Source organism: Urocitellus parryii, chromosome 3 (assembly GCF_045843805.1).
Source record: "Urocitellus parryii isolate mUroPar1 chromosome 3, mUroPar1.hap1, whole genome shotgun sequence".
Taxonomy (NCBI): domain Eukaryota; kingdom Metazoa; phylum Chordata; class Mammalia; order Rodentia; family Sciuridae; genus Urocitellus; species Urocitellus parryii.
This window is the reverse complement of record NC_135533.1, coordinates 211,537,397-211,562,796: the sequence shown is the minus strand read 5'-3', so window position 1 is coordinate 211,562,796 and position 25,400 is coordinate 211,537,397. Positions and strand designations below refer to the sequence as shown.

Sequence of the window (25,400 nt, the reverse complement as noted above, 5' to 3'; positions counted from 1 at the left end):
ATTTGTCTCACTGGGCATGGAGGTGCATGCCTGTAATTTTAGCTTTCAGGAGGCTGAGGCAGGAGGATCTCAAGTTACAGCTAGCCTAAGCAATTTGGCCAAGTTGTCTCAAAGGGAAGAGGATGCAGCTCAGTGCAACCCAGATGCCCTTAGGTTCAATCCCCAGGACAAGGGAAGAAACTTTGTCTCACCGCACCTTATACACAAAACCTGAGGATTTTTTTTTTTTGAGGGGTATGTCGGGGGGGTCTTACTATGTTGCCCAAGCTGGCCTTGAACTTACAATCCTCCTGCCTCAGCCTCTCAAGTAGATGGGATTAAGGTGTGTGCCAGCATGCCCAGCTTCTACCCAATTCTAACATGGTTTGACTGTACTATGTCAAGCATGACCTGGCTCCAGGTAGCATCTTCTAGAAGAGCCTGCAGCCTCTTGTAGAGGCAAAGACCTCCACTGACCTGTAGAACTTGTTCAGCCTGATCTTGATTTCTGACCCATTGGGCTTGCCATTGGTTTTCTTGGCACAGAAGATCTCTTTTATCCGGCCGATCCGGTAGGGCTCGGGGGCATCCAGGTTGCTGCCTTTGATGTAGTCAGAGTACTTTCGGTAGTGCTCTGGGTATAGATCCTCATCCACAGGCTCCTTCTTTGGGCGTTTCACAGGGCTAGACAGCTTGATGCTGCAGAGAATCAACAATCAGGGACAAATGAGTGTTTAAGCCAAGCAGTGATCAGTTTGGCAGGACTAAGCAGGAACCACCACCATTTCAGGTCCACAGCTTCCTGGCTACTGCAGTAAGGTACCCTCGGGTCTGCATCAAGACAGACTCTCGTTCAGTTTTAACCACTACACAAAAATTGCTAACTCCCTTCCTGCCTCCCAGGCATGGGGTATTTTGTACTTCTTGGTAAGTGATAAGCTCCAATTAATGAGCACAAGCAGAAGTGACACAGGAGCACTAAGCTACCGTGGCATGTCCAGCATGCTTCTCGGGAAGAGACTAGCAACTTCAAGGAGATGGCTCTGACAGCCCAGGGACTGAGTGATCCAACAGCCAAGCCCCTTGGGACAAACATCCCCACCTCCTAAGAGCTCAGAGAAAGTGTTGTGGTGTGCCGATTTGTGGGTGGTCACTATGGCATGACCTATGCCATCCCAAATGAAACACGTGACCTAGGAGCAGTGTTGGAGGCCCAAGGAAGGCACAGGACCTGGTCAACTCCAGTTTGGTCCAACACCCATGGTAAAACCAGCTGCTATTGCTCTGGACAGCAGCTGCCTCGCCTTCCCCACTAGGTCCCTCTGTCTGCTGGGCTCCCAGGGAGCCTCAGTGCTGTGCTTGGCCTATCTGATGCGTCAGGAGCACCGGGCAGAAAGCACAACAGGGAGGCCACCCCTCCACCCCAGGACAACCAGTGCCTGAGGGGTGACACAGCCGAAAGACACCAAAGCTGGAGGCACCCTGCTTCCTGTATCCCTTAGCTCAGTGACTGAACTAAGGCTGGGGAGCAGGTTCCCAGTAGAACTCTAGGGAAATGAAACTAGAAATCCAGGAATTGAACCAAGTTCAGAAAGTGTTGGTTTTAATTCCAATCATGGGACTCTTGAGACAAGGAAAGGATCACATGTGGGAATTACCTATGGCTTTGACTTCTTCCCTGGAGAGTCTCAACCCTCCTATAGACGAGAGATCTTCTGAAGCAAGGAACTCATGCACACCACACCAGTACCATAAACCAGGCCCTGGGCAAAGCCCCAAACTCAATCCCCAGAGACCTTGCAGGAGAGGTGCACTCTGCCATCATGCAGTGGCAAACAAGAAGAGGCCTTAGGGCTGGTCAGAGCTGGAGAGGGACCCCAGGTGAGTGCAGCACTCTCAGCCTCTTACAAAGTCACAGCTTCACTCTGGTAATTCAGATGTTAAGGTCCCCCAGAGGCTTCTATGTCAAAGGCTTGGTCCCTGGGGGCACTCTTTAGAGATCCTTAGGTCACTGGGCTTGTGCCCTTGAAGGGAATTGTGAGACCCAGCTTCTTTCTCTTTTCCTTTTCTGCTTCCTGCCCGTGGAGAGAAGTTGGTTTCACCATGTGCTCCCTACCACTGATGGCCATCCAGCACCCTCAGAGGTCCAAAGCAATGGGCTCTCTGGGTCTTGTACTAGAACCTCCACAGCTGAGGCAAAACACACCTTCTCTGTGTGAGTTACCGTATTTCATCACAGTTGTTGCCACCATATTAAAGTATATCCACAGACACGCTGCATCCTAATCTTGCTCTAAGGACAGTTTAGTAATGAATGACTTAAGTCATAGTGACAATGTTAAAATCTTCACCCCACTTTCTTGTAAGAATATTTGGCATAAAATCTGCAATGAGTGCTGGGATTGTAGCTCAGGGTAGAGCACTTGGCTAGCATGTGTGAGGCACTGGGTATGATTCTCAGATCACGTATAAACAAATAGTAATAAATAGTAAAGTGGCAACCAAGAAGAGGCCTCAGGGATAGTCAGAGCTGGAGAGGGACCCCAAGAGAGTGCATTTGTGATCTTCCTGCCTCAGCCTCCTGAGTAGATGGGATTATGGACATGCACCATCACACCTAGTCCAACATTATTCTTAAATAAGTCCTTAAAGAGCTGGAGACAGCCTTAAAAATAAACATTGACAACTAGAAGATATTAAAAAAATCTGATGACTGTAGAGTGAAACACGGAGGTTACCTTGGGCATTTTATTACAGTAATGAAAACTCAACTGCTCAGGGGAACTGCAACCCTTCTAATGGACAGCGATGACCACAGATGCTAATAGGAGTAGTGGGGTAGTGTCTAATACTGAGGGATGGGGGGGACAGCTATGAGGGATCCGTGCCTGGCAAAGATGGGTACTCACTCACTTGAATGTGAAGGCCTCAGGAAGCAGGTACACGCCGTCGCCCACCCTATACAGGATGCCATTCTTGGTGGCAGAGCTGTAGATAATTTTGCTGTCCAGGTCAACAAGCTGCTCCAGAGCCCTGGGAATTTCTTTCTGCCTCATTTCGGCCAGTCGGGCACAGCTTGCACAGAACCTGCAGTGAAGGCAGAAATGTGGCCGTGGACTGGCAGAGACTGTGCAGCCACCACACCCAGTCTAATCCAGAGACTGGTAACCATGGGGGGAAATCAAAGATGGGGACGTCTAAAGGAACTGCTTTCTCATACTTATGGTCACACTTTGAAGGTATGTATTTGGGATCAGATCCCAGAGAGGTACCTTGAGAAAATGACAAGCCAATCCCACTTTTGGGCCATCAATACAGAAACTGGAATATAGTTAACACCACCCGAGTAAGCATGTAAAAGTGGCTCAGTGAGGCACTCAAACCAGAGGTGCCTCATCCTGCTCTCCCCATAAAGGCTGAAAGGGTGAGAAAAATCCAACAATTTTTTTGATACTGGGCCTCACATGTTAGGCAAGTGCTCTATCACTAAGCTACGTTCTCAGCCCTTTCATTTTATTTGTTTCTTTAAATTTGTGATCTTCCTGCCTCAGCATCCCGAGTAGATGGGATTATGGACATGCACCATCACACCTAGTCCAACACTAAGGACTTATTTAAGAATAAAGAGCTGGACACAGCCTTAAAAATAAACATCAAGGGGCCAGGTGGGTGGTGTGCGTCTGTAATCCCTATGGCTGGGGAAGCTGATGAAGGAGGATCTCAAGTTTGAGGCCAGTCTCAGCAACTTAGGGTCTCATTAAATTGCTTAGAGCCTCCTTATCAATAAGAAATAAAAGGGCTGGGGAATGGAGCTCAATGGTAGAACACCCCTGGGTTCAATGCCTAGTACAAAAAAAAAAAAAAAAAAAAAAAAAAAAAAAAAAAAAAAAAAAAAAAAAAAAAAAAACAACCACCTACTCCCAAAGGACTGGAGGTATAGCTGGGTGGCAGGGCACGTGCTTCCCAAATGCAAAGCCCTGGGTTCTATCTCCAGCACCACATACAGAATTTTTTTTTTTTTTTTAATATTTATTTTATTTAGTTCTCGGCGGACACAACATCTTTGTTGGTATGTGGTGCTGAGGATCGAACCCGGGCCGCACGCATGCCAGGCGAGCGCGCTACCGCTTGAGCCACATCCCCAGCCCCCTACACATACAGAATTTGAAATAAGCCAAAAAGCCAGCAAACTGATGAGAACGCAGAAAGCTCTAAGCGAGCTCTTCTTGCCTTTGCCCCATCACCTGTACTGCAGTATATGAATGGTCCAACTCCAGACGGTTCAGCTTTGCGATGGTGAAACAATGTGTGTTCAGTAGAAACTGCACTTCAGATTTTTAACTTTGATCCCTCCCTGCGTTAGCCACAGGCAGCATGATCCTCTTGTGATCTGAGAGCCACGTGGTTCTCAGACAACATGACCACAATGGGAAATAACCAATATTTTACAGAGTGCTCTGTTGTGGCAATTCTGGTAGATATAAAAGCAAGCTGCCCAAGATAGTCAACAGTTGAGGCACAGCAGCAGCTTTTTGTTCATGTGTGAGAAAAATTAGAAGAAAAGCCCAGGGCACTTTTTTTTTTTTTAAAATACCCGGCCAAGTGTGGTGGCACACACCCTTAATCCTAGCAACTTGGGAGGCTGAGGCGAAATAGCCAAGTTTGAGGCCAGCCTCAGCAACTCAGCAAGACCCGTCTCAAAATAAGTATGGAAACGTAGCTCAGTGGTTGAACACAGGGCGCTCTTATCTCCAGAAACAGAAAAAAAAAAAATCCCCAGATAGCTACCCACTAGTTAGTATAAAATGGTATAAAAGATTTTTTTTAAAACTTTAATATTTATTTATTAGTTTTCGGTGGATACAACATCTTTGTATGTGGTGCTGAGGATCGAACCCGGGCCGCACGCATGCCAGGCGAGCGCGCTACCGCTTGAGCCATATCCCCAGCCCCAAAAGATCTTGTTTACAGGAGAAAAACACCCAAGTCACACAAGCTTTATACCACACTGAGCAACGCATGACTAGGAGGACACATAGGGCTCCTGGGAGGAAAACAAGGTAGCTAGCTGTAGGTCGCCATAAATGTCAAACCTTTCTGGTTGTCAGAAAGGTTTGGTCAGCAAGGAACCCAATGGAGAGGGAGCAAGCCCACCAGACAGGAGCACCTGGGATACTGGAGGGACTGGCATGGAGTAGGGGGGCAGATATTGTCCTCAAGTAGCAGGACAAGGCCATGGGGGAGGGAACCACCAAACCCACTCCTAACACTCACTTGAACTTGTTGTCCTCTGTTGGCTGGGTCTTGGGAGGGGACTCAAATCTTGCATAGTCTTGATCGTACCAGAACTGGTAGAAATAGGTCTTTCCATCATCATGGTCCCCTGGCAGCATGGACTCCGGATCCATACCTCCCTTTGGGGATAGGAATGTGTGTCAGCAACAACCTCCACAGAAAGAAAGGGGTGCAGGGGCAGGGGCACTCACCTCCATCGCCCAGTTTTCCGAGGGAGCTTTATGAATGACCTTGACTTTGCTGTGGATGTAGGAAAGCTGCATGTCCTCACACTCATCCACCAGGAACAGCTCCAGGGGGTCTGATGTGGCCCCAAGGACCGTGTCTGTCCCAGCACAAAACCAGTGAGCGTGGAACATCTGCCCATTGCCGTTATCCTCCCACAGTGCCGTGACCCTGGAGTCAGAAGACAGGATATGGAGAAAGATCTGACCTACAATCAGAAGCTTGACGGAGTCCCCTGCAGGAACGGTGGGGGGGGGGGGGAGGGCTTTGGGTTTTACTCTGGCTCAACAGGTACCTCCTACTTGTTTGTGAGTATGCTAAAGACAAGCAGAAGGATACACACCTTGCTAGATACAGAGGTTTTGAGGAGTCATCTGGAATGACAGAGACACAGTCCCCCACCTCCAGGGTTTCCGCGTCAATGCACACCTGACGATAGTAACTCTTCTTCCCATCAGTCTGGAACAAGATGAAGTTCAAATAAGGGTCATCTCCAGGGTCCTTGCTAGGCCTCACCTCTGTGTTCCTCTGGAAATCTTAGACTAAAACATGACTCGGGGCAGGGGATGTGGCTCAGTGACAGAGCACATGCTTAGCATGTGCAAGGCCCTTGGTTCAACCAACACCCCTCAAAAAAAGTTAAAAACATAGGCTAGGGATACAGCTCAGTTGCAGTTGGTAGAGTGCTCACCAAGCATGCAAAGGCCCTGGATTCAATCTCCTAATCCTAGTGGCTCACGAGGCTGTCAGGAGGATTGAGTTCAAAGCCAGCCTCAGCAACTTAGTGAGGCACTAAGTTACTCAGAGAGACCCTGTCTGTAAATAAAATACAAAAAAAGGGCTGGGGATGTAATTCAGTGGTTAATGCTCCTGGGTTGAATCCCTAGCACAACAACAAACTAAAACATACTCAATCCCCAGCACCAACACCAAAAAAAAAAAAAGCTAAAAATACAACTCATGGGCTGGGGCTGTAGCTCAGTGGCCTTGCACATGTGAAGCACTGGGTTCAATCCTTAGCATCAAGTAAAAATAAAGGCATGCTGTCCATATACAACTACAAAAAGAAAAAAAAACTGAACTCCTCACAATTTCATTCATTGGACTGGGGGTGCAGCTCATAGAACACTTGCCTAAAATACATGAAGCCCTGGGTTGAATTCCTAGTACCAGGAGGTTGAGGGTGGAGGGTGGAGACAAAGCCCCTCTGGAGCTAGGCTACTCCAGCTCCTTATGGAGCATACAGGTTCTTGGCCCCAGGGTCCAGGCTACCACGAGGGAAATTATCAGACCACTTGCTCCTCAGGAGCCCGCGATAAATCAAAGGAGAGTCTGATCTGAGGATTACCTTGACGGCCTCCCCAACCCAAGAGATCCGATCTTTGTTCTGTTTCTTTTTCTTCCCTTGATGCATTTTTTTGGGTGATGGCACCTCTGGGATGTCGTCGTCAACTTCTTCATCATCATCTGCCTCCTTCATTGCCATATTGGGACACCTGCAAAGTCACTTGTTGTAAGGACCGCTCTATGAGGAGAGTCAAACCAACAGAGGCTGTTGTACTCTGGGAGCAGGGACCAGTCTGGGATGACCCTAGACATAGGACACCTGCCTGCTCTACACCAGGCAGGCCCTTCTGCACAGCACACCTGCACCAGCTGCCATGAGAACAGGTGGCCCAACCTACCTCCTCTTTAGACAAGCTTGCTTGCTCCGTCCACTGCCACCAAATTTAACCATGTCCTTACAGGCTTTGCACTTTCCACACTCAGGCTGTTGGCAAACCTGAAAAATATCATTAAAAAGGCAAATGAAGGGCTGGGGATGTGGCTCAAGCGGTAGCGCGCTCGCCTGGCATGCGTGCGGCCCGGGTTCGATCCTCAGCACCACATACCAAAGATGTTATGTCCGCCGAGAACTAAAAAATAAATATTAAAAATTCTCTCTCACTCTCTCTCCTCTCTCTTTAAAAAAAAAGGCAAATGAAGAGCTGGGGCTGGAGCTCAGAGGCAGAGCGCTCTCCTGGCATGCGTGAGGCGCTGGGTTCGATCCTCAGCACCACATAAGTTATTGTGTCCACCTATAATTTAAAAAAAAAAAAAAAAAAAAAAAAAGCAAATGAAGCCAGGCGCCATGGCGCACACCTGTGATCCCAGAGGCTTGGGAGGCTGAGGCAGGAGGATTGCGAGTCCAAAGCCAGCCTCAGCAACAGTGAGGTGCTAAGCAACTCAGTGAGACCCCATCTAATACATAAAAGGGCTGAGGGTGTGGCCTAGTGGTCAAGCACTCCACCCCGCCCCCACACAAAAAAAAAGGCATATCAACTGGCCATAAGGAACCAATCATTTCTGGTGAGTTTGTTTTAAAAAATACATTTAACATTATAGGAGGAATGACAAAAGTTTGTTTTAAAAAATACATTTAAGGGCTGGGGATGTGGCTCAAGCGGTAGCGCGCTCGCCTGGTGTGCATGCGGCCCGGGTTCCATCCTCAGCACCACATACAAAGATGTTGTGTCCGCCGATAACTGAAAAATAAATATTGAAATTCTCTCTCTCCTCTCTCTCCCTCTCTCACTCTCTTTAAAAAAAAAAAAGAAAAAAATACATTTAACATTATAGGAGGAATGACAAGATAGCATTCCAGATTAGCAAGCATTATTAAGCAGCCAGACAGGTGGCATGGGAAAGGCACCACTCAGAAGACAAATTGGTAAAACCACCTTGGAGAACAATTTCCAGGTAAGTGCACACCACACCCTGGCCACTCCACCTCCAAGATGACACTCACAGGAGCCTTGCTCAAGGATGTCATTTGTAATACTGAGAAGCTGCCCATCATGAGGAATAAGTTGGGATGTTCATAAATGAACTGCAGTGGGCTCTCTACATCTGTGAGTTCCACATCATGGTCCAATCAGCCACAGATTAAAATATTTGAAAAACAAAAAAACAAAAAAAACCACTACAGGGACTTTTTCTTGCCATTACTCCCTAAACAATACAATATAAAAAAACATTTCCAGGTGGGCATAGTGGTACATGTCTGTAATCCCAACTGCTCAGGAGGCTGAGGCAGGAGGATGGCAAGTTCAAACCCAGCCTCAGTAACCTAGGGAGATGCCATCTCAAAAGGGCCAGGCACATAGCACAGCAGGAGAGGCTTGTTGAACAAGCCTGTATACCATTCCCAGCAGTGCATTTCCATAGTGTTTACATGATATCTGGTACTATAAGTGACCTAGAGTTGATTTAAAGTCCCCACAAAGAGGGACTGGGTTTGTACCTCAGTGGTGCTTGCCTTACACATGTTGAGGCACTGTGTTCAATCCTCAGCACCAAGCTAAAAAAAAGTATTGTGTCCATCTACAACTAAGTTAAAAATAAAGTGTACAGAGGATATTTGGAGTCTACGTGCATATACTATGCTATCATATAGGAGACTAAAACATAAGGATTTGTGTTCAAGGGTGTCTTAGAACCAATACCCCACAGTTAGAGATAGCTGTATGCACACCTGTATCCCAGCAACTCTGCTTCTAAGAGAAACTCAAGAATTTTTGCTCCAGGATATTGCTGCAGCATTACAACATTAATGTCATGGAGGAGTCCGTTGAAAACAGTTATGATGAGTTAACTATCTCTCTGTTAACACATATCAGTTGCATACAACTGCAGTTATATTACAAGACTTCACAAGTAATAATCATTGGAATCATGCATGCTAAATAAATAAAAACAAAACAAGAATGGTGAAGATGTGCAAACCCCTGCCGAGGGCTGCTGCTGAGGAAGACAGGCAGAGCTGCGAGCCAGCGTGAAGCATAAGCGGCAGCTCTTTAAAGGCAGAGGTGCAGTAGCTGCCTCAAAGAAACTAAAAAACATGGGCTGGGGATGTGGCTCAAGCGGTAGCGCGCTCGCCTGGCATGCGTGCGGCCCGGGTTCGATCCTCATCACCACATACCAAAGATGTTGTGTCTACCAAGAACTAAAAAAAAAATAATTAAAAAAAAAAAAGAAACTAAAAAACATTCCAAAATATGTGCTCTCTGGGCCGTAGAATTTGGGGGTTAATTTCTCTACAGTAAATAGTTGTCTCTTGGTATCTGCAGAATCTGGGACTTGCCCCAAACAGACAAAAACAAAGATGCTCAAGTCCCTTATACAAAATGGGTATTTACTTGGAATAAATGTGCATCCTTCCACTTTAAATCATCTCTAGGTGTAGAATCCCTAACACAATGGAAGTGCTATGTACAGAATTGTCACCATAATCGCTTAGGGAAAAGCCTGTTTGCATTCAGCTCAGATGCAATCTTTCTGAATACTTTTGATCAGCGATTAGCTCACTACAAGATGTGGAACCCATGAATACAGAGAGATAACTACATATGTTTAAAAAAAAAAAAAAAAAATCAAAAGAGGTCTCTTATGACCTCCAATTAAGTTGAATCAAGCACCTACTTTGGCAGGAAGTTTGAGACAGGTGGCTCCTGGGAATGGCCTCTCGTATGTGGGTGGTAGCTGCTACTTCAGTGACCACAGGGAGCCTATAGACTCATATGAGGAAGTGCAGGAAGACCGAAGGCCCCCAGGAGGCCAGGCTCTCCAGTGACAGTGGCTTACTGTCATGCTTCAGACTGTTCTATGCAACATGCAGGTTCTCCCCCCAGACCACTCTTTCCCCACAATTCTACTGTAGGGACCACATTTGAGCAGTAAGTCTTGAGGCACAAAGACAGGAGCTGCACAGGGATGTGGCTGGGACCTGGGCCAGCTCAGGGGGACCAGAATGCAGCTCAGGTGGATTACCTCGCAGACGCCACACCGCCGGCGTTTAAAGGCGTTCTCTTTGTCCTCCCTGTCATCCTTTTCAATCTGCTCTGCGAAGAAAGTGTCAAAGATCTGGTAGACTAGTTTGGTGGTGGTGGCTTTTGTGGGTCCTTTATCCTTCTCCTTGGCAGGATGCCTGATGGTCTGACGTCTTTCGGCTCGCCTAAGGGAGAAGCGTCTACCATTTTATGTGACCGGGACACTGGACACAGGAAACTGTCTCAGTCTCAGCTTCTCACTTCAATTCCCGCTACACCCTTACCTTTGTCCCAGGGTGACCCCTGCCAACTTGATGAGGTCTCTCATACAGGGAGTCAGGAAGATGGGCTGCTCGTCACTGTCCTTGGCGTCATCATAACTCTCTACCTGGCTCACCACAAACTGGGCGTGTCGAAGGAGAGAATCCTCTGTGAACCGATTCAAGTTGATTGTAGAAGGGGGAACCGTGGTCTTGGAAAAAGATAAGAAAGGCGGATGTTTCCAACTTTTTTTGTGGTGCAGGGGATGGAAGCCAGGTCCCTGCACACACTAGGTCAGACTCTAGCCCCAGCTCTGGTATCCTCATAGAACAGGCAGCTTCTGCTGATTCTGGAAGTTGATGCGAGTGTTCAAGCAACGACCACAGTGGGTGCCAACTGGACTGAACCCAGATGATGCAGACCACAACCCTCTTACCTCAATCTTGTTGATCAGGTCTTCATAGGTCGCATCAGGGTTGCCCTGGAGGAATTCCACTACTATCTTGCTGATGTAGATTTTCTCCTGCATCAGCCCAAATATTGGGGCATACTCTGGGCTGGGTTCCATCAGAATGTATTCGGCAAATGCTGGCAGGAACACATGATTTTGTTAAAAAACAAAATGGAATGATCAAATTGAGGTAATTATCAGCACCTCCATCTCAAACACTTATTATTTCTTTGCAAAGATGTTCTTTTTATCTCATTTGGTTTTCAAGAGATGGGAACCTCGCAATGTTGCCCAAGCTTGGTCTCACTGACCCTTCCTGCTTCAGTCTCCCATGTAGCTCAAACTGTGTGTGCCATCATACCTGGAATGTGACATTTTAAAAAGCAGTTTAAACCTGATGGCACTTACACTGGGAAAAGGGCAGTAATACAGTTTAAAAGTCATTCCACATCCAAATAAAAAGTATAGCACATCAGCTCATCCTAAAGAGGCTTGTCTGGGCTGGCTAGAGAATGAAGATGAGCTAAGCTGGTGTTCAGTGAGCTTGTTCCTGGTTTCTGGAGTGTGGTCTGGGTTTGAGTTGCCAGAGTAAGACTTGTATTCGGGCACAGTGACAATGCTTGTAATCCCAGCAACCTGGGAGGCTAAGGTCCTATGCAACTTAGCACGAACCTGTCTTAAAACAAAGGGCTAGGGATGTGATTCGGAGTAGAGCCCCTCTGGTTTCAGTCCCCACTAAGAAAAAAAGAATAAGACCTGCCTTTAAAACTAGAGGGGCAAGCCAGATGCAGTGGTGCATGTCTAATCCCAGCGGCTAGGGAGGTTGAGACAGGAGGATTGAGATTGCAACTTAGCAAGGCCCTAAGCAAGTCAGTGAGACCCTGTCTCTAAATGAAATACAAAATAGGGCTGGAGATATGGCTCAGTGGTCGAGTGATCCTGGGTTCAATCTCCGGTTCCAAAAACCCCAAAAACTAGAGGGTCAGTTCCAAGGCCAGAGATTAACATGAGAGGCCAGAGATAACATGACGCACATAAACGAGCCATGGTTGAGCAGGGCTCTCCAAGCCTGCCAAGACTTTCTACTAGAGTAGAATCAACCCCCAGGAAGGGCAAGAGCCAAGGCCCCTTCAGATTCAGAACATCCTGAGATTGGTCCGACACTTACAGGTACTGAAGCCGATGAGTGCCTTTTCACCTCCATCAAAGCCAGTGATCCACCATTCATTAATGGGGCCAAGATTCTTGCCATTAACACCACCTGTGAGAGGAAGAAGTTTTCCAATAAGAAACTAAATAAGCACACTGACTCATAGGACCCAAGAAAGCTATGTGAGGCTCTAAGGACCCAGCTCAGTTGATGTTTCTTATTAGCTGGGGGCATAGGCCTCATCAGGGTGACTTTGCTTTCACTGGGCAAGGCAGAGATCCAAACTCTAACTGTAAGGGGCAGCAGTTCAGTGGACTATTGCTTTGAAGTGTTTTGCATTTGGTTTTAAACCATCACACCCAAACACAACCCTGAATCATAACACCTACCTTCAAGAGACGGATTATCATCATAGATTGGTTTTGCTGTACCAGAAAAGAGAAGCTCCACGTTCTTCTCGATGAGGCCAGTGTCAATCGGGCACAGGTGACCTCGCTTACAGTACACACTATGGGCAATAAAGGGAGGCTCAACAGATGACCAGGGAAGGCAGGTCATCACTTATGATTAGAATCGGGCATAAAGCAATGGACAAGCACTAGACTTGGTTATCTTTTCGGCTGCCAGAACTTAAGATTAGTACCATGTTCTATCACCCATGGCATCTATCCAATCCCCTGACCTATGTCAAAGTGACACTGAGGTGAGACAGTGGGAAACTGGGTGTGGTGTGCATGCCTCTAATTCCAGCAACTCAAGAGGCTGAAGGAGGACAATTGCAAGTTTAAGTCCACCCTCAGCAACTTCATGAGGCTTGGCTCAAAATGAATAAAGGACTGGGGATGTAGCTCAGTGGTTAAGTTCCCTGGGTTCCATCCCTAGTACAAAAAAAAAAAAAAAAGACTGACAGTGGGAGAAACACTGGCTTCTAGAACAGACTACTTGCTCGCCACACTGCACAATGACCCGTCTAGCTCTAAAACATTTCCATTACCCAAAATAAAACCTTGTACCCATTAAGTTGTCGCTCTCTATTCCCTCAAATCCTTAGGAATTGCAATTTACTTTATTCCTATAGATTTACCTATTCAGGATGTTTTGTACTATATATAGTTAATTTGGGTTATGTGAATCACTTCAAGAAAATTAAGCTGGGCATGATGGTCAGGCATGTAATCCCAGCCTCTTGGGAGACTGAGGCAGGAGGATCACAAGTACAAGGTCAGCCTAAGCAACTTAGAGACACCCTATCTCAAAATAATAGAAAATACTGGGGATATAGCTCAGCAGTATAGTACACCCAGGTTCAAATCCTGCTACCAAAAACAAAAATTCCACAACTTAAAGCAGGTTATAGAACAGATGAAAAGGGAGAATGTGTCATGTAGGGAATGCCTTGTGCCTCTTGTTGGGGGTTCAATCTCAACCATAAAATGGGCATCCACATTTCTGCTCAGACACCCCTTGACATTTAGGGGCAAGTTCTTCCGTAAGTGAGGAATCAGAAGAGGGCAAACTTCAAAACTTTATTTGCAGCACTGGGACTTCAACAGAGCATCTGCCTGGCATGCTGGATCCTATAACACTGAGCTCCGCCTCGGCCTCTCGCAATATTTCTGCAGTCCTAGAGACTGGCCCCGCCTTGCATATGCCAGGGCTCTACCACTGAGCTACGCCCCAGTCAGAACTTTAAGTAATAAAAAACTAAACACCCAGAATTGAGCCTGGCACCATGGACAGACTCCACAATCCCGCCCTCAGGACTTAAGATCCAGTGGAAAGACATGGACAGAATGTATCAAAGGAGGGCCACAGGAGGGAAAGATCAGTCCCCGGCCTGACAGGGTCTCTCTCCATAGAGGCAACACTGGAGAGGACTTCGTCTCCAGGCAGGGATAAAACCCAGACTCCCAGGCTGGACCCTGCCTGTGACTTGTTTCCATCACATGCAGAGTCCCTGAACAACCCAGACAGTCTGGTTCCAGGGAAGCATGTCCTCAGTACCACCCCCCCAACAAAAACAGGTTGACAGAAACCCCTGACTGCAGCAGACAGCAGTGGCATTCAAGCCTGCACTAGCCCCCATCCTAGCTCAGACGGACAGTTTGTCATCTGTCAACATCTGGGGCTCTTCCAGCTGAGGGACATGGGACCAATAAGTAGAAGCACATGAGGTGCGAGAGAAAAAGATGACAACAGTGCTGGAACTCACCGCATCAGGGGGTGCTGCTCATACTTGAGGTCAACATAAGGAGGCCCTCAGGCCTGACCCTATGCTGTGTCTGCCCCAGCAGGCTTCACTCAAGCCCACCAGAGATCTGGTACCCTACTTTTGGCCTGGCCCTGAGGCTTGCTGGAAGCCAGACAGCCTCCTGACGTGGATCAGGATCACAGTGGTAGGGAAGGAGAAGGGGAGGAGGCATGTCAACCACAGAAGGCATATGGAGTGAGGTTGCACATAAATGGATCTTGTCCAAGCCAGCAGGAGAATCCCAGCCTGGGAAGGGGTGTGGTTCCAGGAGCTATGTCCACCTGAGACTTCTAATGGGTACTCCTGAGGGGCTCCCCACCACCAGAAATAGTCTCCAAGGCCTGGGCCCCATTGCCATGTAGGCCATACCAGACTAACACCCTCCACAGCCAGCACAGGCCCACCCGAGCCCTTAGGCACGCCACCTCCACCCCAGCTCTCCCCAGAGTTCTCTTGTGACCAAGGAACTTATTCAAGGTATCACCCTCTAAACAGAGGATCTTTCTTCCACCTGTGTTCATCAGGCTTTGAAATTTGTCATAGTTGTTACAGTTTGAGAGAGCATCACTAATCCAAAATCCCAAAACACTGAGCATCAACACAACACAAGTGGAAATGTGCACCCCTGACCCTGTGTAAAGCAGATGCACTGAAATGCCTGCCATATAAAACATGTGAAACAAGTGAATGTCATGTTTAAGTTTGGGCCCCATCCAAGAAATCTCATGTACATGTAAATATTCTAAATAAATAAAATAGAAATCTAACACTTCTGACCAAGTGTTTCAGATAGGGAATGTTCAACCTATACCCAGCAGGTGTCACTGATATTGTCTCATGAAGACTAGGACTTGATAGGACCTAGATCAGCACCCAGCACAGAGCTGACCTTCAAGATGGATACAGACTGCAGACTTAATATGTACAGATGTTAAGAACCAAAATACATAACTGATATACCTGGGCAAGGTCTACTATACCTCCACCAGCTTTGTGCTCTTACCCACAAATGGTTAGCAGCTTGAGAAACGTTGCAGGTTAGGTGTTAAGGACTTCTCCAGGATAGCAAGAACTTGATTTCAGAGACATGACTTAATATAATGAGGCAAACACCCACATGCAAGCACATCAGTTACCTGAAGTATGTCAGTTTGTGTTGGGGAAGATCTTCGTAACTCCCAAAGCCAGATCCATTTTCATCAAAGATGGACAGTTTCTCATTTGTCAACATTTGGGGCTCTTCCAGCTGAGGGACATGGGACCAATAAGCAGAAGCACACAGGAGGTGTGAGAGAAAAGGGTGACAAAAGTGCTGGAACTTACCGCATCAGAGGGGTGCTGCTCATACTTGAGGTCAACATCATCCAGGAACTGCCCGCATTCGTTGCACTTGGGTGGCTGAACCTGTGGGAACAGAACAGAAATGGCCTCAGAGGCAGAGGGAGCAACCCTCACGGCACCACAGCACCTGCCTCATTCCCACGTGTATGTTTACCTTGGGGTTCAAAAGGGTTTTGTTCCGAGTCATTTTTTTCTCAGCTCTGGGAATAAAGCACAAAACTGATTGCACTTTAATCAATTCAGACTATATCAAAATCCACCCTGTCAGACTGAAGCCTAATCCACCCCCCAACCACAGACACCAGCTGCCACAGTAACTGACGAGGCACCAGGTCACAAGTGGTTCTTTACTGCCTAGAGGAATCCTGCTCCAGGCTGCAGAACTGGAGTATCCTGGTCCCCAACCCAACTCAATGGCTAAGGTTGCTCCAGCACCTCAAAGCTACTTCCTTCTAGAAGACCTGTCTTTAACATTATGATCTGCTTCATATAAACAAAAAAATTCTTACGGTTCTTTGGGTGTAGTTTTTCGTCTTTTTTCCTCCTAAATACAAGAGACAAAAGCAGAATAAGAGTAAGAAAGAAAAAAAAAATAGAGTAAGAAAGAATTCTACATCTGGATGGGGCTTCCGAGTTGAGAATTCCATATATAATTATCAAAAAACTTATGCAATGGGGAATAAAGTAATGAGAGGAACAGGAGATAAGACCCGACTCATCCCAGTGCCCAAATCTTACAAAAGTCTTATAACCAAAGACTTCCTCAGGAGTCCCAAGGAGCCAACTTAAAACAAACCCTAGCTTTCTTGTACAAGTGGTATCTAGGAAAGTAGCTGAACTGTGTCCCCTCCAAATTCTAACGTTAACCCATTCAGCCTCAAGTTATTAATTCTGTGAATAATTCAGTAAAATTGACACAAGTATATTAAAATAGATTTAAAAGTCATAACCTAGAGCTTATATACCCTGTATTTTTTCCCATGTGTGAAATAAAGAGTATTATATTCATATGCTCTTACCAGTCACCTATTACTCAAAATAGTAAAAAATAGTCCCTTAAAACATTTCAAAATTAGCATAACTAGACTATTTGTTGCATAATTTAAATTTTCCTAGGTGTTCTACTTCTGGGACTATGGGACGAAACAAGTTAAAACCCAATAAGGTGCCAACTATATTCAGGTTTTTTTGGGGGGCAGCAGGGATTGAACTCAGGGGTACTTGATCACTGAGCCACAACCCCAGCCTTATTTTGTTTAGACACAGGATTTCACCGAGTTGCTTAGAGCCTTACTATTGCTGAGGCTGGCTTTGAGCTCACAATCCTCCTGCCTTGGCCTTTGAGCTGCTGGGATTACAGGTGGGCACGACCATGCCTGGCCAGAGACATGGCTTTTAAGGAGGCAACTGAGGTTAAAGGTATGAGTGATGTCCTTATAAAGGGAAAGGGACACCAGAGCCCGCTCTTTAGGTGCCAGTCCAGAGGAAATCCACATGAACACAGTGAGGGGGCAGCTGTATGAACCAGAGAAGCCTCACTAGAGACTATCCCTAATACCACCACCTTAACTTTTTACTTCTAGCCTCCAAACATGGAGCAAATATATGTCAGGTTTTTTTTTAATTGATTTTTTTAGTTATAGGTGGACACAATCTATTTTTATGTGGTGCTGAGGATCAAACCCAGTGCCTCATGCATGCTAGGCGAGTGCTCTACCTCTGAGCCACAGCCCAAAGTCAGTCATGTGAGCTGCACAATGTGTTATGGCAGCCTGAGCAAACTCATCGTAGGGAAATTTTTAGAGTGGGTTCAGGTAAGCCAGGTGTAGTAGCACACACCTTTGATCCCAGCAGGAAGCTGAAGCAAGAGAATCACAAGTTCAAGTCCAGCCTGGGTAATAATGTAGCAAGAGAGCCTAAAGATAAAATTTTTGAAAGGGCCAGCTATGTAGCTAAGAGGTAGAACTCCTGCCTAGCATGTGCAAGGTTCTGGGTTTAATCCCCAGTGCTGCCAAAAATAAGGCAAGCAAAGGACTTAGATTACTGCCACTTTGCAACTTTTGGCAAAAATCATGGTTGCAATGACAGTTCAAAACAGTGAAGACAGGGCTGGGTTTGTGGCTCAGTGGTAGAACACTTGCCTAGCATGTGAGCACTGGGTTTGATCCTCAGCACCACATAATAAAGGTCCATCAACTAAAACAACAACAACAAAAAAAAACAAGCACACCCACTGAGGACTTGGCAGGTAGCTCAGTGATAGAAGGCCCTGTGTTTGATCTTCAATAGGGAAAAAAAAAAAAAGGTCAAAAGGTGAAGGGTCTTTATAATGGATGGATCAGGCTGATGCCATCTGAGCCCAGGATCAATCTCATCCTTGAGACACCACTGTGCTTACCAAGGTGATACTGCAAGAAGCATATAGCACCACCTCCTAATAAGTTCTCTAAAGTTAACAACCTGCATCTAGCCAAGCAGCCTGAAGTAGATAGGGTTGAAGAAGATAAAAACTGGTAAAATCTAGAACCTAGGACACTATAGATAAGAAATTTGTTCAATTTCTTAGTTAAGAAATTTGCAGACCAGGAAAACTAGAGGTTTAGGACAAATCTCAACCAAATACAATCCTGTATTGCATAACACCTTGACTGATGGACCCATGAGACCACCGTCTGTCACCTGCTGATGTCACATAGCCATCTTAGTTTGTGTATGTACACTCGTGTTCACACCATGACAAAATCATGTAAGGAATCATTTCCCAGAATATATCCCTGTCATTAAGCAATACATGATTGTACATTGTCTAGATCTTTGGGCCTATGATTCAAACTCTGAAAATAAGAGACAACCAGGGAAATTCGAACACAGACTAGATATATTACCTGATGTATGATAACACCCTATGATCATGTTTAAAATGAGTTCTTCCTTTGAGATTTCTCCTGTACTATGTCTAACTTATGCAACATCACGTAGGACAAGGTTTGGGTAAACTTGCATGGCCTTAGCTGCTATCTGCTAAAGACTGAGAATGAGTATGTAGAGATTTACTACCTTTGGTCTACTGGGTATGTTTGAATATTTTCATAATAAATGCAAGTTAAAAATTTTTTTGCAAAGTGCTAGGAATTATATCCAGGACCTGGTACATGCTAGGTGAGTGCTTCCCCCCCAATACCTAAATAAAATCCCATTTTTTAAACATTTAGTCAATGGACTTTATGAAATACAATGAGATTGAAAGCATGACCTTTACCTTTTCATCCTCATCTCTCTCAGACATTTGTGGAGTTACTTGTTCAGGTTCTTTTTCGTCAGGTCTCCGTTTGGCAGCTCTGTTGGGTGGAAAAATATGTATCAAATATTAGCTCAGAAAAACTTGTGCCGAATGACAAAATAAGGCCTCCCTATTGAAAAGCAAATGTTCATGGGGCTCTGAAGCAGACTGCTAACTTGTCACCATAAAACAAGGCCCACAGAAGCCCCCACAGATGTGGCCCTGAAGGAAGTACTGGAAGTTGAGACACAACTGTGCCAGATTCAGGAAAGGGCGGGCACAGGATGACTTGGCACCCAGCCCTGCGCATCGGCACTTTCCTTCCAAAATCAACCATTCCCCATGACTCCTGTATCATCCCAGGTTCTAGAACAGAGGTTTTAATAATTGGGATGACAGGGCTGGGGTTGTGGCTCAGTGGTAGAGCACTTGCCTAGCATGTGTGAAGCCCTGGGTTAGAGTCTCAGCACCACATATAAATAAAATAAAGGTCCATTTACAACTAAAATATATATATTTAAAAAAAAAATTGGGATGACAAACAAGCATTTTAGTTACTTACAGGTCTTTGGACTGACTTCTAGACCTCCTTTCATCCTAACAAGGAAAGGGGAGAGAGAAATAAAGGGAAAAATTAGTTTGAGACAGATAGCAAGATGAAATTCGATACCAGAAAACAGGCTAAAGCCTTCTGCACTACAGAGCCAGAGAACAGGAACAGCACGGGCAGGACTACAGGGTGAAGATGAAGCTTTAAATATTTACTCCCCAGTTTCCCCAACCTACCAATAAGCAGGTACTAAAGAATCTTCTATAACAACCAACACATACCCCTGCAAACAAATTGCCTAGACCAGGGGTTGATGACCTGCTTCTGTTAAGGGTCAGGTATTTTCAGTTTTGTAAGCCATGGGGTTTGTGTCACGACTATCCTTCCTGCCAATGTACCACAAGAGCAGCCGCAGAAAGTATGAATAGAGATGTGGCTGCATTCTAAGAAAAGTTTACAAAAAACAGGCAGTGGGCTGGATTTGGCCTGCTAGCCATACCCTGCCAACTTCTGTCCTAGGAGAGTTGAGTGTAATGGGGAATTTGTGGACATTTTGCTGATGTTGTCCAGAAAGGCTAAAGTCCCACCAGTCCTCTGGTAAGTGGTTAAGACTTTTACAGACATTGGGATAATAATAAAAGGAATGGGGTTTCAGAAAAGATTGAGAAAAAGCAGAAATTCCAGGCCAGTGCAATGGAACACTACTAATTCTGGCAACGCAGGAGGCAGAAGCAAGTGGATCACAAATTCAAGGCTGGCCTGGGCAACTTAGCAAGACCCTGTCTCAAAACAATAAAAAAGGCTGGGGATGTAGCTCATTGATAAACTGCCTTGGATTCAATCCCTACTGCTAACAAAAAAAAGCAGAATTTCCCAACTCTGTTATTAACTTACATGGACAATCTAGTATTTTGTGAGGCTGTGTATAATAAAATACCTTACTAGGGGGCTGGGGTTGTGGCTCAGTGGAGCGCACTTGCCTACCAAGTGTGAGGCACTGGGTTCGATCCTCAGCACTACATAAAACATAAGATAAAGGTGTAGTGTCCTTCTACAACTAAAAGTTTAAAAAGCCACATGTTTGATCCTGACATCCCTTTCTACCAAGGGACAAAAAGTCCAACTGAGGATAGAGTGTTTATACTTCTATTGTCTCTCCCTTCTGAAGGGATTTCAGGCAAACACTGATGGAAATGCAACCCATATCTGGACAGGAAAGGAGAGAGGCAGTGAGACATCACAGCCCACTGGCGGCCATACCTACCGGCTCATGTGCCACGGGACAAAAATAGGGAACCATTGCCAACCAGCTCATGACCCAGTAAGGCTGTGACTTTGGGCTTCACTCTAGATCTCAACAGGCAGAAAAACCACATGGGTAGCCCTGAGACTACCCAAGTTTGTGATTCCCTATTAGAGGGGCAGAGGCCTGCAGCCCCCAGCACACAGCCTGTCCCTCTTGCTTAAAGCTCAGGTAGAGGATAGTACTGTCAGCCTACACTTTCAGAGGTCAAGCCCCAAGAACTAGGGGCCCTCCTTATCATCTGATCCATCCAACTGGGGACGGAAGATGCTCAGGATTTTCCTATCCTTAACATGAACACACTGTTCTTGTCATTTCCTAAATACAGTGTAACAGCCAGTCGGGCACAGTCACGTATGCCTGTAATCTCAGCAACTCGGGAGGCTGAGACAGGAGGATCGCAAGTTCAAAGCCAGCCTTAGCATCTTAGTGAGGCGCTAATCAACTCAGTGAGACCCTGTCTCTAAATTGGTCAAGTGCCCCAAGTTCAATCCTTGGTACAAAAAAAAGTACAGTATAACAACTATTTACATAGCATTTATGTTGTATTAGGCAGCATACATAATCTAGAAATGATTTAAAGCATACGGGAGGATGTGTGTAGTTTGCAAATATGTCATTTTGTGTAAAGGACTTGAGCAGACTTTGGTATCAGAGGGTTCTGGCACCAATCCTCAGAAAAAACTAGGGAACAACTATTTGTGTGTGTGTGTGTGTGGTTTTTTTTTGGTGTGTGTGTGTGTGTGTGTGTGTCTGATTCTAGGCATTGAACCCTAGGTCACTCCACCAGAGAGACATCCCCAGCACCCCCTCCCTTATTTTTATTTATTTATTTATTTTTACTTTGAGACAGGATCTCACCAAGTTGCCCAGGCTGGCCTAGAATCTGCAATCCTCCTGCCTCAGCCCCTGTAGGGGCTAGGTTTCAGGCATGTGCCACCACACCCAGCTTGTTCTAGGTTTTAAAAATGCTTCTTTGGCCGAGTAGGAGGCAGGGAGGCTGGCTGGGGAGCAAGAAGAGAACTAGGCTCAGAAGGATTTAACAGGCAGGCTGGTAAAGGAGAACTTGCCGAACTGAGCTGAGCACAGATCAAGACTTTTGGGTGGAAAAGGCCTCAAGAGAAGCAGGTTGCACACCAGTCTCAGTCTAGAAACACAGGCTCTCCAACATGGTGCAGAGACAGAACAGCAATGCTCACTATGTATCAGTGCAGACATGTGACACTGATCCGACAGATTAAGTTGCCCAGAGTCATCCCACAGTATGTGGGGCTGGGTTTGAATCCCAGAGCCATGCCCTGTACTGTTTCCACCAAACAAACAGGAACATGAGAATAGATAATAAAGATTTTGCCTTGGGCTGGGGTTGTGGCTCAGTGGTAGAACACTCGCCTAGCACTTGCGAGGCCCTGGATTCAATCCTCAGCATCACATAAATAAAGGTACTGTGCCCATCTACCACAAAAAATATTATTTAAAACAGAAAAAAAATTTGCCTTTACTCGCTTATCTCCTTCCGCTTCATTGCGAGTCCCTGGTCTGGCTTCTCCATCCAGCTCCTCCTCCAGTTTCGGTATAGGTGTTCTGTCACATAAAACAAAAGATTTGTCAGTCAGCTGGGGAGCTAGGGCTACTTCAGGCAGCCCCACGGAAGGCTTACAGTGGTCTCCTTCCTAGATTCAGGGCACAAGCCACCTCTTATCTGCACTGTGGGAAATCCAAAAGGCACCAGTTACTTTGGAACTTAAGATCTTCAAAAATACTGCTTCATGAGTTTTTTGGTGTTAGGAACTGAGCCCAGAGCCTCCACCACAGAGCTCTAGCCCAGCCCTGCACAGAATATTGATCAGAGATGGCAGTGAACAACAGACAGGGGGCCTCCACTACCTAGACCCCATGGGAGCTCTGCCTGTGGTGGAAGAAGGTGGGCATCTAGCCTTTGGAGCTAGGCTGAGTATGGTATGCACCAGCAACTATAGTAAACTGGCTATGTAAGGGATCAGAGTCTCTCCACCAGGGACCTGCACTTGGATGGGGTACTCAACCCACCTCTGGACTCAGGTCCTTCATATGGGACATCAGAAACTTGAGAAAGTGCTACAATTCTCACTGTACCATCATGCTCTACCCCTGTCATGAGAGTGTGCCCAGGTTGGCCTATTCATGGGGCAGCTGGGGCAGCCCCATCAGTCCCGGTAAACCTCAGCCACCTAACAGCTGTTGAGCTGGATAAGTGCCGTTTTAAGCAGCTGAGCTTCTGGGAGGGTTGTCACTAAGCACTATCAGAGCAAGATAATCAACACAGCCTCTGAGGCCTCTGGCACCACATGACAGCCTGTTTAGGACCACCCTGAGGGCAGGCCAGGGTCAGAAAACATCCCAGGTGACTTTAGCCTTCCCTGCAGTGATCTGAACTTCACAGGCTGGAAGTCCTGCACCAGCGTTCAGCACTCTAGTCATCGCACTGAAACCCTCACGTTAACAGGTGTCAAAGCACAAAGGCAAGTTAACTATACTTACGGTTCTTTGGTTTGACTTCTGAGTCTCCTCTCTTCCTAAGGGGGAATAAAAAGAGTAATTTTTCCATGTGGTCCTGATCTTTATGTTCTATGGAAACAGCCTACCTAAACTGGTCCTATCATCTATTTGGTAGGAGTAAAAACTATCTGCCTTTAAGACAATTTTTCTTGCCCCTTCTTTTTGATAGGGCAAATGGCAGGACAATAAGGAAATTTTTACAGACTAGATCCTGTAACACTGTAGTTTAAGCCAAGAGTCCCAGCTACTTGGGAGGCTGAGATAGGAGGATCATTTGAGCTCAGGAGTTTGAGACCAGCCAAGTCAACAAAGAAACACCATCTCAAAAGAAAATTAAGAATTTTTTTCTTTTTGGTAGTACTATAGATGAACCCAGAGCCTCACCCATGCTAGGAAGGCATCAGCCTCTGAGTTACATCTCTAGTCCAAGAAGGCAACTTTGTATCAGGATGATGCTATAGAATGTAAGGACCTCCCATGTTTAAAACGTCTTCACAAAGACTGAAGGCAGGCAAGTAAGGAGACAGATAAGCTCTGTGACCAAGTAACCAAGGTCCAGCTGGCCCCCTAGGTCTGCCACTGAGGTTTTACCATCACAACTTATGACATACTTTCCTTATGGACAGTTGGGGAGTGTTGAGTGTCTTGACCAAATTAAGGCTATTAGATTATTCATGACACTCGCTCTGTATTCGTACATTGCCCATTCCCTGCCCTCATGCCTGGAACCAGGGGGGACTTGAGATCACAGTAGAATTAAAAAAAAAAAAAAAAGGGTAACAAGGTATTACTCCTCTTTCTTCCTCTTCAGTGTCAGCATGTGTTCCTGGTGTCGCCGTTTCCGGTTCTGTTGCACTAGGTTCAGCAACTCTGTTAAGCAAAATAAAATACAGCAACTGGGACTTATACAGGTTCATTTCCCTGAAGTTATTTCATAAAATCTCCAAGCCCCAAAGGGTAATATTCATTTTACATGTATTATTTGGTATTACCTTTAAATCCAGCTCTGATAAGGAAAACTGGTATTTTTCTTAATTTATTCTTTTCAATGGAGAATTTTACCTCAAATGGTTACTTATCTGACCCAAAATTTAGCATCCTTAACAGGTCTATTGTTGCTAGGGAAACTCACTATAAACTCCACTTTTCAAACTTTCTGGGAGGTGAAACAACACAAACAAAAAGAAAGGTATAATAATTATTCTTACGATTCAGTGGCTGTAACTCTACGTCTCTTCTCTTCCTGTAAACGTCTCTTCTCTTCCTATGGGGAGGGAAGGAGGGAGAACAAAAAGACAAGAATATGGGATTCAAAGGAATATCAACACCAAAATCATGAGTCAAATTATCAAATAAACACACGTGATGTAGTTAAAAGCAGGGTGGAGCCGGGTGGCTCAGTGGTGGATGCTTGCCTAGCACGCGCTGGGTTCCATTCCTAATGGTGCAAAATAAAAGATAAAAACGGGTGGGAAAAGAGGGATGTCTAGGTTAGGGGCTATCTGGGAAACTGTCAGTCTTACTTCAATGCCCCATAGCTCCCCAAACCAAGTCAAGGCCAGGAGTTAGGCCAATACATGTCTGATTCCTAGAGACTGCCTAGGGATGCTATAGGAGTCAGATTCTCTCAGGTCAGCAATTCTTCAGTACTGGGATAAAACAAAGTGGAAGTTTGGGATTCATATCAGGAAGCAACTGTGACTGCCCAGCTAGGACATTAGTTCCTTTCTCAGGTAGATGCACTAGTGTACTGTTTCCCTAAGGTCATGAGATTTTCCATCTCTAGGTTAACTGTTCATTTAACTTAAAAAGGGATAAAAATAGTGATGAGGAGGCTGGGAATGTAGTAATGGCATAGTGTTTGCTAGCATGAAGCCCTAGGTTCCATCTTCAGCATCAAAGAAAAGTTACAATAAAAACAAATCTAAACCCTATTTGACAACTAAAGAGTTTGGAGTATATGCCAGC

The 25,400-nt window shown here is 45.8% G+C and overlaps 1 protein-coding gene across 7 annotated transcripts in view; it reads right to left on the bottom strand.

Moving 5' to 3' along the window:
• Dnmt1 (DNA methyltransferase 1) overlaps window positions 1-25,400 on the bottom strand; it is a 46,637-nt gene that overhangs the window by 7,769 nt on the left and 13,468 nt on the right. For 2 of the 7 annotated variants that reach the window (XM_077795780.1, XM_077795781.1), the window contains exons 7-28: window positions 24,641-24,696; window positions 24,224-24,302; window positions 23,415-23,449; window positions 22,391-22,478; window positions 19,604-19,638; window positions 19,021-19,099; window positions 16,271-16,305; window positions 15,916-15,961; window positions 15,744-15,824; window positions 15,557-15,666; window positions 12,559-12,677; window positions 12,188-12,280; window positions 11,005-11,156; window positions 10,592-10,779; window positions 10,309-10,507; window positions 7,185-7,282; window positions 6,848-6,995; window positions 5,843-5,958; window positions 5,466-5,670; window positions 5,254-5,393; window positions 2,893-3,066; window positions 457-678 (exon numbers count right to left, since the gene is read on the bottom strand). In XM_077795780.1, the coding sequence (XP_077651906.1) occupies window positions 457-678; window positions 2,893-3,066; window positions 5,254-5,393; window positions 5,466-5,670; window positions 5,843-5,958; window positions 6,848-6,995; window positions 7,185-7,282; window positions 10,309-10,507; window positions 10,592-10,779; window positions 11,005-11,156; window positions 12,188-12,280; window positions 12,559-12,677; window positions 15,557-15,666; window positions 15,744-15,824; window positions 15,916-15,961; window positions 16,271-16,305; window positions 19,021-19,099; window positions 19,604-19,638; window positions 22,391-22,478; window positions 23,415-23,449; window positions 24,224-24,302; window positions 24,641-24,696 (2,498 nt within the window). The remainder of the gene's footprint in view (window positions 1-456; window positions 679-2,892; window positions 3,067-5,253; window positions 5,394-5,465; window positions 5,671-5,842; window positions 5,959-6,847; window positions 6,996-7,184; window positions 7,283-10,308; window positions 10,508-10,591; window positions 10,780-11,004; window positions 11,157-12,187; window positions 12,281-12,558; window positions 12,678-15,556; window positions 15,667-15,743; window positions 15,825-15,915; window positions 15,962-16,270; window positions 16,306-19,020; window positions 19,100-19,603; window positions 19,639-22,390; window positions 22,479-23,414; window positions 23,450-24,223; window positions 24,303-24,640; window positions 24,697-25,400) is intronic. The other 5 variants (XM_077795783.1, XM_077795784.1, XM_077795785.1 and 2 more) reach the window with 3 other exon arrangements.